The following is a 17,617-nucleotide window of genomic DNA, read 5'->3' as shown; positions in this document are numbered from 1 at the left end:
ATGTGCTGTTGTATCTGACCCAGAGCTGTTGTTGAACCCTTATTGAGGAACAAACACCTGTTCCAGTTCAATGAGCCAAACCAAGCAAGGAAGCAGTTCCTACTCTGGCAGAGCCTGCTGGAGAAGAAAAACAGGTTATAACCTGACTGCATTAAATCCATGTTCTCAGGCCACCACTGTCCTTTACTCCAAGACCAGGCAAGCAGTGTTTCAACATGGGCAGGGAAGGAATCAATGACACCTCCTGGGTATTTTTAATACAAATCTTTATTTGTGAAATACAGGGGAAGTTCAGAAAAATTCTTAAAAGCCCTCAGTCATCCACATTTTACTGCTGCTTTGGTTTTGGTCCAGCTAACCAAAACCTTTTATCCAGGCCAGGCTGGATTTGGTTTGTGTTCATTCCAAGATCAGAATGAAAGAGCAACTTTATTGGGAAAACAGGACAAAGTACAGAGCTGTTGTGTCAGTAGAAAGAGAAAAATAAATAAAGTCACTTTAGTGACATGTTTTAAGGCAGTTGCCTGTACCAAGATGAAATGAACCAAAGATATTCAGGATACATTTACTTTCAGTTCAGGCAGGTTAGTGGAAAACCTGCATATGACTCCAACGGCAAAGGCCCCAAGTCAGTTAAATTCATGGCAACAGCACAGTTTGACAACAATGTGTATTTCAGTTTGCCTGGAATATTTTAAAAAAATCCACAGTATATTCATTACAGCACACACATGCACCAATGTCAATACATGGTGAGGTTTCTAGCAAACATATGTCTGTGGGGGGGAACAAAAAGAAAGAAACATATTAATAGAAAGAATGCTAATATTGTATCCAACTAAAAATGTAAAAATTAACCTGAGCACATTTAGAAAACCATAGCATAGCTCTTCTATACTGGAGTTAGAGCAAGGAAGACAGGGGGAAGAAAGTGGCAATAGCTTTGAAAGAGCCCCAGGACTCAACTGTGTCAATTAAAAATGTGAAACACATGCTTACCTATAGTGTGTGATATAAATTATATCTGGTTCATGCTTTAAACTATGGTTTTTCCAACACTAGCACTCTGATACTGATTTTGGAATATGTCCAAACTATTTAACAAGGCTTTAAAGAAATTTGGAGAAAATTTCCTTTCCTCACTAAAAAAAAAAAATCCACCTTCCAAAACCTTCCAGATCTGTCTGCAGATTTTATTAGCTATTTGCAATTTAATTCTTTCTCTTATCTTACTTCCACTGTGCAAGGCCAGGATGCTGCAGTTTTCATTATATGCAGCATATTGTCAGTAGCTTATGAGCTGCTGTGGACAAAAGCCAAGGCTAATACAATATAGTTAGAACAAGCACCACAAAATAACACAATGGTTTAGGCAAAGACCACAAACACCAGGAGATCAGTATCTCAGTTATATCACCTATGCAGTGTGATGATTGCATGTGTCATTGGACAGACAAAAGCCCTCTAGCTCCTAGCTCTTAGGCAGATTAACATTACTGTGACCATTGAGGAATCAGCTGAAAGCATGTGATCAAACACTGCATGAAAATTCTAACCACAGCAGGGCTATAGGAACAGCTGTACAGGGAATTGTTGCTTAAGAATACCTATAAAGTAATTGCTGAGTAAAACTCCACAGTAGTATAAGTAACAAGTTACATGTTCATCTGGAAGTATGGGTATGTCTGCAAACTACTTACCTCCTCATGACTGCAGCACAACCCACACAGTCCTCCAAGAATGCCATTGATTATCTGTATGAAGCACAGAATGAATTCTATTCCTCCCAAAACAAGCAGGATGGAAAAGAGGGTGATGTTCCACTGCACGATGTTTTGAGGTTCCTGACATTCAGACCACTTGTTATACTCAAACAAGTACCTGTACACAGCAATTAAAAGCATATTAACATTGTGTCAGAGTAGGATACTTACCATACACTATAACCAAATTATGTCTAGCCTGTAACTCTATTGAGGCTATTCACTCTATGGAGTCCTAATAGGCTAGGTTGCCTTAGAAATAGACTCCTAAGGGAATAGAAAAAGCAATGTTTTACTCCATGCAAGGTTTCTTTAGTTTAGGAAGATGTTGAAATATCAACCACACATTTTTGCTGTGTCTTAATTTCTTTTTAAAAAAATAATCTAAGGTATAAATGCAGGTTAAGGTTTCCTATTGCTGGTTAAAGTGAGGCACAAACTCAAGAAAGCTGAAAGAGAAAAGGTTTTTCTCAAAACAGTCACATGAGCTTTGCAAGATTGGGCTTTTTTTCTAAAGATAGCAATCATTGATCTGAGGCAAATGGGTCACTTTCTCTCCTGTGTCACTGTCTTTGGGCCCTCATATGCTTACTTGGATGAGCCAAACACAGAAAAAATATGGTGAGGTACTGCAGTATTTCAGCTGTTACTGCTCACTCACATCTTGAGAACATCAGAACTTGCCTTCAGCAAGGACCTAAACTAGTTCTTCTACACTCAGTCACAGTCAGAAAGATGGAGAAAGAGGAATGATACAAGTGAAGTACAAACTATACAAGAGATACAAGTGAAATATAAAATTCAAACTCTGCTGCAAAGAGCTTTATGTGGCTTCTTAGTACTCCAACTGTCTCTAGTCTGGCATCAGCCATAAGCTGTTGCTAGATACACCCTTGAGGTTGCCAGCCATACAGACACTTTAAATGCCCGCCGTGATATGAACCACATCAGGATTTATGTGCATTAATGGAGAATAGCACACTGAGACTTTTTTCGCAGGAGAACCTTAATTAGGGTTAGTTAGGAGCTTCTTGCCCTCTCTGTCCTGCAGTGTACAAAGATTCTTATAAATCTTCTCAAGTTTCATTTATGAGATTCTATGCCATTGTCACTAATGTGGGCATTGTGCCACTTTATGCTGGTGCAAAGCAGCTTCAGAAGCAAGATTGACAAAACAGACTCTTACACAAATGATAAGACAAATATCTTAACAACCACTATTCCTAGTCTGTAAATACTTCAAAGTCCTAAAACTTTATATTTTGTTAGAGATGTTCCTGGACATGAACAGTATATGATGTATAGATTTAATCACCTATATTTTTTTAATGGCTTTGATTTTATACTCTAGCAGCAAGGGTAATTGATGCCATTTGTTATGTTCGAATTGGGAAGGATAGAGTTATGAATAGATTTTGATATATGGTTACTGAACATTGCTGAAAGGTACTGGAATAAAGCCCATGTGTACATTGGGAAGAGATAACTTCCTCATGAACAGACAACTTACCCTCCAGAGGAGTCAGTGAAAGGATAGATCCAGTTTCTTTCTAGGTGGGTAAGACAATACGGTCCTTGAGACAAGCCCAGTGCTGAAATGATTATACAGTATCCAGAGCCAAGGATCCCAACAAAGGCTGCCAGAACTGAGGACAGCATCTGCAGAGCAGACATAAACATGAACTTTCAGCACAGCCATCGCCTTGTCTTTGGGATTACCTGGGACTGGGATGTATAGGCTCACTTACCGCACAGCTCTTTCCACAGCCCTCATGGCCAAAGCACCCGCAGCAGTCGTCATTGTGAAGCCCAATGAACACTGCAGCTGGAATGAGTACCTGGGTATGGAACAAAAACCCCACACTGTTCCTTTTGGTTGCACAGAGAGGGCAGATATAATACAGTACTCAAACTGCATTCATTTATGTTGCTTCTTGGCAGTAAGCTGTACAGGTCATTCAGCTTTAGTCCTATTTAACACAGTAGGCATCTCACTACTGACATCACCAACCCCAGCACATGTATATTTCTATTGCCACTGTGGCAATATTGCACTTAAGCACAGAAAGAAACTGTTGGGGTGTTGCTACATTTAAAGTATTTCAGCTTTAAAAATTTCTCTTTTCATTAAATGCTGTATTTGCAAATAAAATGCTCTGCCAAAAAAAAAAAAAAAAAAAAAAAAAAAGAAAAGAAGGGTATTAGCTTTATTCCAATGAGGACTACAAAATAAAGTTATTTGAAAAACAGCTGCTGCCAATATACTTGTTACTTAAGAGCAATCATAATTACCTGTGTGAAAAACCAGTCTGACTACAGTAGAAAGTCTAATAAAATTTTGCTCAATTCAGACAAACATCTTATTATAGACATCTACTTTTTTCCAAGATTTCACAACCAGTTCCCAGTGACAGAAATGCAAAGTAACAAAGCAGAAGCTATCCATGAAAAGCATAAACCATCCTGAGTTTTTAGCATAAAATCAAGAAAGAACTGAAGGAGCTGAATGAACAAGAAGGAGCTGATTAAAAAGAGGATCCTCCCACCAGCAATAATAGCACTTAACAGTGTCCACTTAAGACTCTACACCCAAGAGTACTCTGGAAAAAAAATAAAGAAAGGGTAGAGAGTTATTTGCAAATGCCACAGACTTACTTAACATGAAACTAGAACAATAACTATCCTGTTGAACAGACACATACTTGTCAACCCTTACTCAAACCCGACGCTGAGCCTCAATGCTTCAAGTCCAGAAGAGGCTGTACAAGTGCACTGCAGGAGAAGTTCCACTGGTTCCATTTGTATTATTCTGTGTGTAAAGCCCAGTCTTTGCAAATCCCACTCCAGGTCCCAATGGGACTGTAATACAGCTGTAAGCACCTCTCACAACACAAAACACCTTAGCATGCAATTGTTTTCAACCTGTGATTTGCAGACACCTTGAGATCATAAAATCATAGTCTTAAGAATTGGAAGGGACCTATAACCTATTTCTAAGAGGACTTCTAAAAGAAGATGAAAAAGGAAGCCTGGAGTTAGAGGTCTTAAATATGCTGCAGTGTGATCCACAAAACTGAAAAGATAGAAAATAAGAACTTCAGATTAATGACATCCTATAATAAACGCACTCAGTCCTTGCATCCTGTTACTCAAATGCAAAGCTTTAACAACTACCACTCAATTCCTCTGAATAAACAGCTAAGGCAGAGAAATAGCTGTCAGCATGTCAGATAATAGAAATTAAGGAATTATATCTAAATGCTCATTATTTAGGGACATTTAAAAGGAAAGTAGTTCAATAATATAACAACAATTTAAGATTTAACCATTTATGTTAACTGTGACTTGCTGAGAGGCTTTGTTTCACTTTTGCATTTGGATTCTGTGCCCCTGACCCTATGATTTTTTTAGCTTTAAAGCGACATAATGTTGTAGATAACAAAATCAATAATAATTAATTATAGCTATGGGATAATACAGCTCTTTTTTATATACACAACTACAGAGACACCTGTTGACAAAGATATTTGATTAATAAATTCAGGTAACCAGTAGAGAAAGAGCAGTACCAAGTACCTCCAAAATAAATTTGAAAGAAGACACTAGGTTAATACTTACCAGAAAGCCTCCACCTAGAATGCCATGAAGGCACTCCACGTATTTGCTGAGGTGATGCTCTGAAGCAAATCTTGTTTCACCATTGGGAAAATAAAGTAAAGTGTTGGCCACAATGCAGAGGAGGGCAAGGATGAGCAACTTATAACCAACACATCTAGCACACCTTCCAAAACACATTTTTTCAACTTTAAAAATCCTCCTTCAACTTGTCCGATTCAACCTATCTCACACCTATCCACACCTAAAAGAAGATCAGTGTTTATTCTTACCTCCTTAAATACCAGGGGTTACCTAACTACCTAGATGACGTTTATAACCCTTCCTAACCACCATTCTCAATTGCAGAGTGAGAGGGCAGGGATGGCAGAACACCACCGCCCTTTTAAAATGCATTAATTGTAGATTAACCAAATGCAATGAAGGAAATACTGAATACTAGGTGATTTCACACAAACATATGATGCTTGGAATAATCACTGGTGAACATGATTAGATGTGAACAACAGGCTTAAACCACAACACAAGTTCTGTTAGGAATTGAAGGAAAGATGTTTTGTTTTCTTTGTTAGAAGCAGCTTTGAATTTGAGGTTTATAGGCTGATTCAGAACAACCTGAAGCCAGGGAGAGACTTGGCTGACTTCAACAGCATTGAGTCAGAGTTTTGGATATAAACAGAAAAAGGTCTACAGCAATAAGAAGTATGTAGAGCAACCTCTCACTTTACTATCCTGTTGATGGAACAACAGAAAACCTCAGCAGGAGGTTGGAAAACAAATAAAAGGAACAGGTAAGCTTCTTAGGATTGTCCTTGTTCTTTCCATTATAAGAAAAGCTGATTTTAGATTAACAGTCAATTAGTAAATGGTTTGGTAACAGTTAAACCAAGCAAACACTCATGAAAAATACTGCTTAAAAAAAGAATTATAAAAGAGAGTCCTTGCACTGAAATATCATGTATAGAACACACACAAAAAGAAAAATGCCAAGAAAGAAACAGATTATATCCAAGGTTTCCAAATGGTGTTTTATGTACCAGTAACATTAATTTCCATAGTAAATAGAGACACAAAGTGCACTATAAAAATTAAGATCTAGCCTTTTCTCTTTTCCCTCTTGCAAATTTTTCTAAAATAACCCAGAGCCTTTTTCTTCAGACACAGCTCAACACAAAGGTGTGAGCTGCCATGCCTACTGCCATCACATGACAGGAGGTAACTAAAATGCACAGGCCCAAACTAGATCCAGGTGGTGCTGCTGCTGCCATCATCACAGTACAATGTATTTCTCATTGCAAAACCAGAAGCTAGACAAATCGAGTTTGGGAATGTACAGGATATTAGAAGACTATAAGGAAACTTTAAAAAAAATATTCAGGTTCCATTTTTGAAGGTGGAGTGGGGTATGTTTAATAGCTAAATAGCATGGTATACACAAGCCCAAGTCAAAACCATGGTATTCTTGCAAGAGATGTGTGCAACTTATGCTGAGAAAGAGTGTGCAAAAATAAAAGGTGGGGGGTGAAGCAGAGGAAGAGAGCAGGCTGGTGCAGCTGTGGCTTTGTGATGTAACTTCTCCGGGTATTGTTGATGCTGACCTTGGAGACTTCCTTCATTATGAGAAATATCCTCCAATTGTACAAACATAGGCTGGCCATTATTGTGTGCTTCACCTCTAATGACTAAAACAACCCTAAACATTATTCTGCAAGTTTCCTCTGCAGAAGAAGACAGACGCTCAACTGAAAACTTCCTTTATTTTGTTGGGCTAAAAGCCCAAACCACTCCTTCCCCAAAACTCACCACCCAATACTCTTCCCCCACCTCAACAACCACACCAACATATCACCTGTGGGACATGGATTTAAAACCCTAGCCCTAATCATATATTTGAAAACTTGTAAATTTGTTCTATTTACAACTTAAATAATGGTTTTTGTAATACTTTGTTTAAAAAAAATTACGTCATCAAGAACACCCTGTGTTTAAAATCAATTCTATATTTAAAATATCTTCCAATGACCTTGAAAACAGTGGAAAGAAAGAAAGAAGGAAGGAAGGAAGGAAGGAAGGAAGGAAGGAAGGAAGGAAGGAAGGAAGGAAGGAAGGAAGGAAGGAAGGAAGGAAGGAAGGAAGGAAGGAAGGAAACATGGTATTTGATGCAAATACAATTTTTTTACATTGAAAGATCTGGTCAGGTGTGAATCGAGGGGGCTTGACTAGTGCCACTGCAATTTGGACACCCTATGATACAGCTTCTACCAGGAAGTCTAACCAGAATATAACTTTTCTTTGCAGAATCTTCATTAACATTTTCACCATCAGAAAAATGTTAATGGAGGAAAATGACTCTCATGGAAGCATTGACAGGATGTGGTAACTGTATGGCATCTGCAGGTGAAACACAGCAAAGGAAATAATGGCGTGGGCTTCACGGACTCATTTGGAAAGACTGGGCAACATAACATATGTATTTACACAGGTTAATAATTCCCACGTGTATTCTCTTGTAAGCTGTTCTCCTTTGGTCTTTTACTGTTTAATAGGTTGCTGCTCATGGAGGCCAGTGCTGACTCAGACAATTGTTGGGACCATAGTGGGAATGTGTGGTCACCTGTTGGCTAAACTAAGGGCAGGGTCTTGGCCAGCTGTGCAGACAGAGCTCCTGGTGACCTTAGGACAACTCCAGCTCCCTTTGACCCATCGATGCTGCCATCCATTTCTCAATGTTCAAATGGTGCATTACCCATATTTTCCAGTAATCATCCACAAAAAACACTGTGATGCAGCTGTAATTGTCCTCACCACCTCTCAAGCCTACATTGGTTGACAAACTCGACCTGGATAGTCACAAGAGGAAACTGCTCATCATGAAGCCCTTGGTACCTATGGTCTCCTGGCCACAGAGAGAAGAAAGTCTCCAGATTACTTTTATTAATTAGATCACAGCTCCTCAGATGAACTAATGAGCTACTAATGAGCACAAGCAACTACCTATTGTTATGAGAGCAATTGCTCCTAACACAGCTGTAATACACATGCATGTGCTTGCTTGCTATCTCTGTCACCACTTTGAGACAGAAATCTGATCTGAACCATAGAAGTCAGCGTGGAGTGAGTGCTCACACTTCTATGTAGCAACACACACTGACACATACAGAAAACATTTCGTTTATTAGTAATAATGCTGACGTAAGAAGGAGTCAGCAACTATGCAACAAAAGTAGTTTTTCCATTTAACCTACCAGTTTGGAGACTGAAAAGCTTACAATCAGGGCAGAGCTACCACTAAATGAGTGTACAGAAATCCCTCTCTTTAAAGAAGAACCCATAAACATTACTTAAGAACAACTATTACTGACCCTGGACTTGCAATACCACAATCAAATAAACCACTTCAAACACTGTTTTCTGGTGACATACAAAAACCATGCTGTAGCCTGCATTCATTAATTCTTTCAACAATGTTATTATGATAAAAGTAGGACATAGGACAAACAAATCCTTTTTCTATTTCTGCAACAGCCTGTAGGTGAAACCTTGGCCTTGCAAAATGGCCAGCAAAAGTTTGTTTCACTTGGACTGTACTATTTACCCACAGGTTTGCATTTTAGATTTCTAGTCTATCCCTAAAAGCGTGATGTTCTTGCAAAAGTTAAACAAGCATGAGGCATTAGCATCACAGTACTATAAGCATCCTCTCTTCTACATTGTGTGTTTGTAATGACTGTATGGGTCAGAAAATTGGCATCAGTTTACCATACAAAGTCTGCATAGCACAGTACAAGGAACAGATGGTCTTACAGCTCGCAGTGTGTCACTGATGTCTCCCCTCTCCTGCAGCAACCACAAAAAACAGACATTGAAAACATGGAACAAAAATTACCAGTGTTATGTCTTTGGGTCTTGTGGTGCAAAAGTCAGTCATTAATTACCTTTGTGTTTTTCTTAAAGTGATCCTGTTGGTAGTGAACTACTAATCCAGAAGAAAAAAAACAGACTACCTCTATCATACCATGTATTTTAGATCTGTAAGCTCAAAAAAAGGAAAGAAAATTGAAAAGTACCAAATCATTTGCCTGGTTTTTTTTCCTTAGCATATGCTTCATAGATTGGTCATGCAGTCTTGCATCTGGAATTAGCCATTAGTAAGTTCATGTCAATTAAATGTTTTAATTATACTTGCTGAACAATCCCACAACTGTTGCTTTGGCTGGGAACAGTCTACATATTTATTCCATAGTAGCAGGATGGGAAATGAATGTTTAAATTTAACATGTCTTTCACATTAGCATGACTAATATTCCAGCATGTTGTCTTTACTTGCATATCGTTCAGCATCAGTGGCAGTTGAATCAGACATCACAACCAGAAAAGCAAATCAGACATGATCACAAGACTCTTAAAAAATTATTTCCTAAACTGCAATCCCATCCCTCCATCAATCTTTGCTATCATCATTCAAATTGGAATTCTGAAATCCATTTAACAATATACACTCAGCACACAGAATCTTTGCTACAAGATGTTCCTTAAAATGGCGGTCAAGGATAAAACCAACCATTTAACTCATGTTCCTCCAAGGGGTCTGAAAAATGTTATACAAAAGTAGCACACATTTTTAGTAAGATGGAATTTTTAGGAAAACTCCCAAACCATTATTTTAAAAATATTTTAAAAAAACAATTAAAAAGAACCAATTAAAGACCATTATTAAAAAACTAGTTACAGAGGATTCTTTTTCATCTAAGCAACATTTGAGGGAGAAAAGCAGAAGAAAATAACATTTAAAATTGATTATGATTTAATTCATTCTTAGTATTTTTTTTAGGTAACATACTGGAACAACACAACTGAGACTGTATGCTGTGTAAATCTGCAAGACATGTCTACCATGTGGTACTAGATACAGCACTCTACTGCAGCTGCTCTATTCAAGGGTTTTCAAATGCACAGATATGGTGCCTTTCTAATGAACTGCAATTGGCTTGGAGGATGGGGAAATACTAATTTCCTGAATTAGGACTTTTCTATTCCTTTGTACTGTAATTACAGCTAAAAGTAGCTGTGTCATTTCGGTATAAAACCATAGAATTTCATGCTGCAGAAATACAGATGTGTTCATTCCAGAGCAGCATTCTGTCCCGCAGCCATCTCCTCCCAGGAGTCAGATCCTGCCCATGGGACTTTTTGCCAGTGCTCAGAAGATAGACTACCCCAAGAGTTCCACCAGCTCCCTCTAGTGATAATCAGGCTGTGACCAGACAGGTCCTGCTGGGCCCATTCGTGGGCCTTTGCCTTCAGTGACCTCTAGCTCTCAAGTCTCCCACAACAGCACCTGAAATACCATCTTCAGGTGAGAGGCATCTGCCTCTGGTGGAATACAACAATGCTCAGTAACAGCTCCTGGTGGCACAGGAGCCAGGCACAAGGCACTCTTACAGGAAGAGGAACTGAACTAAGGTACCATGCCCACCAAGTGACACCTTTGACCAGACAGGTGGGATTTGGTTCAGGTGTTAGTTCCAAAAGATAGTTCTTCCAAAATATATATATATATATATATATATATATATATATATATATATATATATATATAAAACTTATAAATGTTAAGTTAAAGAAGAAAATAAACCAACTTTCTTCTTTTACAGAAAAGTAGTCCTGCTCTCTGCTCTCCATAAGCACAAAGACAAAGGAAACAAAACAAACTGGAAGCTTCCCCTAAAGGTGAGGAGAAAAAAAAACCCTCAAAAAAATCAAAATACCACAGTTCTTCCCCAGTGCCTACACTGAATCAGATGGGATTTCCCTCCAAAAAGGCAGGCACCATCAGGCAGAAGAAACTGCAACCCTGTCAACAAAGTACTTGCCTGTCAGGAAAAACATCCTGGGCTTTTATGTGTTATACTCCATTGACTCCTGGGATTTTGATAAATTACACTCTGCTCTAAGATGAAGACATAGGGTTACTAAAGGAGCACTACTTAGAGACTACAAAGGGCTCAAGGAAAATTAGGATGCGTCCTGTGAAATCATTACAATTACAAAGCCATTACAGCATTGTTCACATGCAGACTTTTAGAGTAGGTTGCTGATTAATCCAGCCTATGATTAATGTGCAATGAATAAAAATATTATCCCAACAGAAATCAGTTTACAGTCAATTTTCATTACAATTTATTATTATTATTTTAATTATTGAACTCTTTATCTCAACCCATCAGTTTTCTCACTATTAATCCCCATCCCATCGAGGGCAGAGTCAGCAAGCAGCTCTGTGCTGGCTGGGTTAAACCATGACAAGTGTCTGAACAGTACATTCCTAGTAATGTTAACAACAAGGTTCTATTAAATTTTATTGCTAGTACCTCAATCCTGATAACACTAGGATCATGAATGAATGAATGTTGCCAAGGCAGAATCTGGATTTTGCTTTTAATTATTGAAGATTATAAAACAGTAATCTGAAAAATAGAAGACATTTCTACTTTTCTGTCAAAATAAAGTGAAGACCTAAAATTTACAAGCTCATCTTGCAACAATCTCAAAGATCATCCTTAACATTGTAAATTATACTTAAAAAGAGGAAAAAGAAAAGTAATTATCATTGGTTAGAGGGTACACAGTTGTCAGGGCTATATAACTTTTCACTGCTAATAGAGTCATTTTATCTTGATGATAAGGAGTCCCAGTACCTTAGAAGTCATGACAGACACTTCTGTCTTTCCTTGCCTTAAAGAAAAAAGGCTCAGATACAGCCACAGCATTGCAAGAGCATAACTTCACCGACACTGCACTTGCATAGTTCTGCATGGAACTATGGCACAAGGCGGAACTTAGACTGTGAACTATAGACAAAAGGCTAACCTGCTGAGGCTAGTGAAGGTGTGCAACACCCTCACCTCCTAGATTCAGTCAACACACATCTGACAGTCTCTCCTCTCCTGGAATTTCACATCTGCTCTGCAGAATGAGAAAACAGACAGAAGAGGCTGGAACTCCATTCCTGTTCTCCTTTTGCATTAAGAAGGTGCTCTGTGAAACAAAAATGAGTTCCTTTAGTCAGGCAGAGCTTAACATCAATAGAAAATACATATTTTTAAAAATTTGAAAATTAACTATCCTGTCATGTAAGAGTAGTATAATTTGGACTCTCTGATCGTCTTCTCAAACAGTCTTCACAGACACTAGAACATGTTTTATTGGTAGGTACTTTCTCACTTGTGGTCCAAGTTCTTAGCTATCTGGAACCAGTCCTGTTCCAAAGCCCATGCAGTTGCATTTGAATAGAGTGCAGGCCTCAAGGCATTAGTTCAAGGATCCACCACAGTAAAGTAATTCATCTCAATTCTAGTGGCAATACATTTTCAAAGCTAGATTTCCTACTGCTTGAAACACAGAAAATAAAACTTAGCACACACTAAAGTTCTGTGTCAGTTAAAAATTAACTATTTTATACCTATAAGACAAAATTTAGCCCTGTATTGTGAACTGTCCTACTGGAACCAAAGGATATATTCAAACAGGCATATGACAAAAATAGGATCCTAATCCATATTCACTTTCTTAAAGCAAAGGACTGTATTAGGCTAGATGTCTCACACTAGTACAGCACTGGAGAACTTTAAGGAGAGTAATTCCATATTGGTAGAATAAGCCATAATGTGCCAGCCTCATGTTGTGCCAAGGGAGGTTTAGATGAGATACTTGGGAAAATTTCTTAGCCAAAAGGTTTGACCAGCCCTATGGTGGAGTCCCCATCCCCAGAGGGATTAAAAAGCTGTGTAGATGTGGCACTTGGGTGAAACAGTTAGGGTGGCCTTGGCAGTCCTGGGGGAATCATTGGACTCAACGGTCCCAGAGGGCTTTAATAAACTGATTCCATACTTCTATGATAATCTGAAACAATCGAGACACACCAAGGTTTAGATAGACACTTGGAAATGATAGGTGTTATCATATGAAAGACAAAATACTACATGGAGCCAAGGTCCTCTAATAGTTTTATGGAGCCAAAGTCCACTAATAGCTGTAAAATGCCTATATCCATAAGACATTCAACTTTATAACTAATAATTGGTTAGGTTCAAATACAATCCTGACAATAAATTAAAGTAAACACATCTATCTAAAGTACACAAACCCAGACTAACACAGCCTGTTACTTACACACATGGTAATTTCTACCTCTGCATAAGTAATCACTGTGATCATGGATTTCCTTCGGTTCATTTTATAAAGCAGTCATTATGCAAAGCATTAAGATGATTTTTAGCTACAAGATCTTACTAAGCATAGATCCTATTGAATTTAACTGGACTGCAAACCTCATCAGCCTCCAATATTTCATTTCTGCCCCTCAAACACACTAATGAAACAAAACCCTTAAATAGAAAGATCACTGCTGACAGCCAGCTCATTGGGAAGCAGAATGGCGTGGTGGGTGTTTGGAGAGCTTCACTCTAGGGTCCTTCTTCCAAGCTCTGCTCCACACACACTGGTGCAGCTCCTGCCATGCTGAGCTCTCAGCTGGGAACAGAAACTCTGGGCCTGGACATCTGCCACAGAAAACAGAGGAGCTCTTGGGAGAGCTGCAGTTCTCTTTGTTTGAAGACAGTCTCCCTCTTCTCCCCTTCACCGAAGGAAGAAAGGTTGGCTGGGATGCTGCTGGTACTGCATGTTCTGCCCCATGTGACAGAGACCAGCTCTGAACAAAACAGCTGCCGAGAGGTACCAACACCTAAAGACACAGAGACTTAGGAGCTCCAAGCTGTGCCGTAGCATTCATTTGCTTCTCTGATCATGAGATGACTGAGATCTAAGGTTTAAACCAACTCTTTTTCCTTTTTACTATTCTCTGACTCTCCAAGCAACATTTTTTATGTTACTGTTAGGCAAGAGGAAAATATCACAATAATATCACAAGAGGAAATTACACAATAATTTTTTTAATTGAACACTTTCCAGCTTTTGCTTAAAATTAGGTTAAAATATCAGTGCATCTCTTCCCTTTCTTTACTTTTTAGCTGATTTACAATCCACAGATGACTTGTTTTTAATAGGTATTTGCTGCTTTACTACTTTAACAATGGTTATTTTCTTTTTTCTAACTACTTTTAATTTTTTTAAGTAGCACATGGACTAATGTTATAAAAATCCCAGGACTAATGTTATAAAAATGAACAACTTTTTTAGCTGAATTATTTAATGGCGACATACTTCAAATACTTGTGAGGGAGGTCTGACAACCATTATATGTACAGACATGGTTAGAATCCCCAGTGACAGATTTCCTCCTCACACTACAGAGTATGCAAGGGAAGAGAAAATATCTCTAAAATAACCAGCTGAGAACACCCCTTAGCATCAGATCTGGGCAGGCTGTTTTCCCAGGTGCCTTGTCTGTCAGCACAGACTGAGTGAAGTGAAGCTGAGTTCCACAGCCTCAGCACCTGAGAGCAGCAGCAGCAAAGCTGCAATTGCAATAGATTTACCACACGTTGTAACACAGCCCGTGCTACTGCACAGGAAAAAGCAGTAAAAAACACTGTGTATCCAGACATTATTCACATAGCTGAAGGTACTAATTTCATCATATTGCTCACAGCATTGTGCAGTAGTTAGCAATGAGAAATTCTGAAAAGATATAGAATTCTTTATAAAAATCAGTTAAATCATACTGGAAATTTTATTTAAAGTTTATTTTGTTGCTTGCAAAACATAATATTTTCAACACAGAATTCAAAATGGTCTCATACTAATAACCTCTCTCCAATAAAATCACACTTCGATTAGAAGTAGAAAACTATTCATTTTATAAGTTACCTGATCTGGAGCCTTGCCTTTCACCTGTGTTAAGGAATACTTCTTTTGAACATTTTGAACATTTTTGAACAGTGCCTGAAAAATTTTGTGGATTCATTCTTCTGTGTCTGAATCTTACTTTCAGAGTTAATCAGATTTGAAAAACAAATACATGCCTCTGAAATTTCTTACTGGATATAAAAGACATACCTTTAACATTAGAACTCTCCAAAATGTTTATAGTCAAACCTATGATTCTTTCTCCATGTGGAGGCATTTCCCAAACGTTCACACACTACAGGGAAGAAAAAAAGCTTTTTCTTCCTGCTTTAAACAAAACAAAACAAAAAGCATTATTAGAAATTCATATTAAAACCAGCAGAGTGAATGTATTTCTTCATAATACAAACTCCCAAAAGCAAGGTAGTCTTTCCCCACTTCTCTAAATCAATCTTAGAATAAGATATAAGCATTATGAATTAGCACAGTGTTCTGCAGTAACAACCCAATTTGCCCAATCCAATGTAAGAAAGTCCTAAAACTGTCATTATTATTACATGAGGGGAAATCTTGTTCCTTCACACAGAATAGATTTCACTTGCAGATGAGTTACAGAAGGGTGGTTTTCATAATGCACTTGAAATTTGCTTATATGTAACAGTCAAAACAGTTTATAAGAAATATGTAAAATTATGAAAAGCCCTTTTTTACCTTCAGCATATGATCATGAAACAAAATAAAAAGCCTGGAGTGCCAGTCTGCCTGCTCACAAGAGGACATCAGTGGAAGCAAAGTGCCCTGTAAATCCTGCCAAATATATTCACACCTGAACTTTTACTTTGTTGGAAAACTGTTACTCTAGTCCTGAGCTCCAGGACACAGCTCCCTGGGCTGCTGCTGCTCTGCTGTACTGGGCGCCTCTCAAAACCTTTTGCTACTTGAGATGGCACACAAGAAGGCAGCACAGCCAGCATGACCTGCCTACTGATAAGGTGTTTGACAAAAAGATGTGGTCTAGTAAGTCCTGAGGCTGAGGAAGGCCTGTGACTTTCCTCATGTTGAGGAGGAGTTTTAATGATCTGTTGTCAAGAATTGGGCATCCCAACTTTTCCTACATCTGTACTCTAAAAGCAGTGATGTTCACTCCAGTTTTAAAATGCACAAAATTATTTGCTCCAACCTCCAAAATCTACCTCATTTCTTTGACAGGATCAAGGCATGACTCACTCCTCCTGGCCAACAACAAACTCAAGCAGCCAGCTAGATCCATCCCAGTGGGAGGAATTCCCTCTCCCTGCCACAAGGCTGACACAGTTAGCCTCACACCTGCTGGAAATTAGTGTCAGTTCTGAGGTGCCTTTGCAGGTGTCACTACAAACCATGACATGACAGATCAAGCACTTCTCTTCCAGCATACATCATCCTGACCTCAAGCTAACCCAAATTATCTTGTTAAGTCTACAAAAATCTTGTGAGGTTTTATGTCTGCTTTCAAAGATGCTATGTACCTGGATATTTTGGTTTTAGCTCTGCTCAGCACACGAACGTTCCCTCTTTGAAAATAGTTGATTCACTTGCCCAACAGGTAGCCCATTATATTTAAGAGTCTGTCCTCTGTTGCTCAACCTGGACACAGCTGTCATGGATGTAATTAAAAAGTTTCCTCAAGTAAAGGCTACAAGCATGGGTGTGGATGTAGCCAGGTATTTCAAAATAGTCTCTGTGAGCCATGCTGTAGACTTATGCTTCTTTCTAAAAATACGTCTTAATAGGCAATGTGTGTGCCACTGAAGGAATGACTAAGAACTTTTTCCAGTGAGCCCCAGATTAGATGGAATGCTCTCCCTTGGTGTTACAGGGTACTGCGTGTAAGAGGCAGGTGTGCAGAGTATGCTGACCTGCCTGCTGAGAAAATGCAGCTCATAAGTTCTAATAAAAACCTTCTCTTTTCCTACACACTTTGCAACTCAACTATCATTATATAGTCTCACTATAAAACAGAAATGCACAAGTTTTCAGGAGTATTAGGAATCTTAGGAAAAATAAGCAGGCAAAACTGAAATATCTAATCAGAAATAAATAATAAAAATTTAAAAATGCAACTCTGCTTTTCTAAGTATGGTACTTACGAGGCATACCTACACATTCAATCATATCTATACCTTTTGGGTAGAAGCATTCCAACTGAAAAATAACTTGGGAGCAAACTCTCTGTGTATCAAATGCCCTAGAATATTATGTAGGACTAAACATATTGGTCTTTATTTTTTGTATTTTTTTTTCCTAATATTCTTACTACGTTGTAACACCCGCTATGCATTTAGCAGAAATACCTGTTATCAGGGATAATTATTGGAACAGTCAAGAAAACAGAGATCACTTTTTAAATAGCCTTTGCCTTAAAACTCCCATATTTGTTACTTTTTAAAGAC

At 38.4% G+C, this 17,617-nt stretch overlaps 1 protein-coding gene across 1 annotated transcript; it reads right to left on the bottom strand.

Moving 5' to 3' along the window:
- Positions 1–249: 249 nt before the first annotated feature.
- On the bottom strand, positions 250–7,264 carry TM4SF1 (transmembrane 4 L six family member 1). The gene is made up of 5 exons (XM_071438306.1): positions 5,382–7,264; positions 3,512–3,601; positions 3,274–3,422; positions 1,701–1,881; positions 250–776 (listed from the first exon to the last, which is right to left on the bottom strand). The coding sequence occupies exons 1-5, from the start codon at positions 5,556–5,558 to the stop codon at positions 762–764; spliced, it is 612 nt and encodes a 203-aa protein (XP_071294407.1). The 5' UTR covers positions 5,559–7,264; the 3' UTR covers positions 250–761.
- Between the last annotated feature and the right edge of the window lie 10,353 nt (positions 7,265–17,617).

This window comes from Agelaius tricolor, unplaced genomic scaffold (assembly GCF_023055355.1).
Source record: "Agelaius tricolor isolate 1412-34295 unplaced genomic scaffold, bAgeTri1.0.p SCAF_12, whole genome shotgun sequence".
In the NCBI taxonomy this organism is placed as follows: Eukaryota; Metazoa; Chordata; class Aves; order Passeriformes; family Icteridae; genus Agelaius; species Agelaius tricolor.
This window is presented reverse-complemented; position numbering and strand designations above follow the sequence as displayed.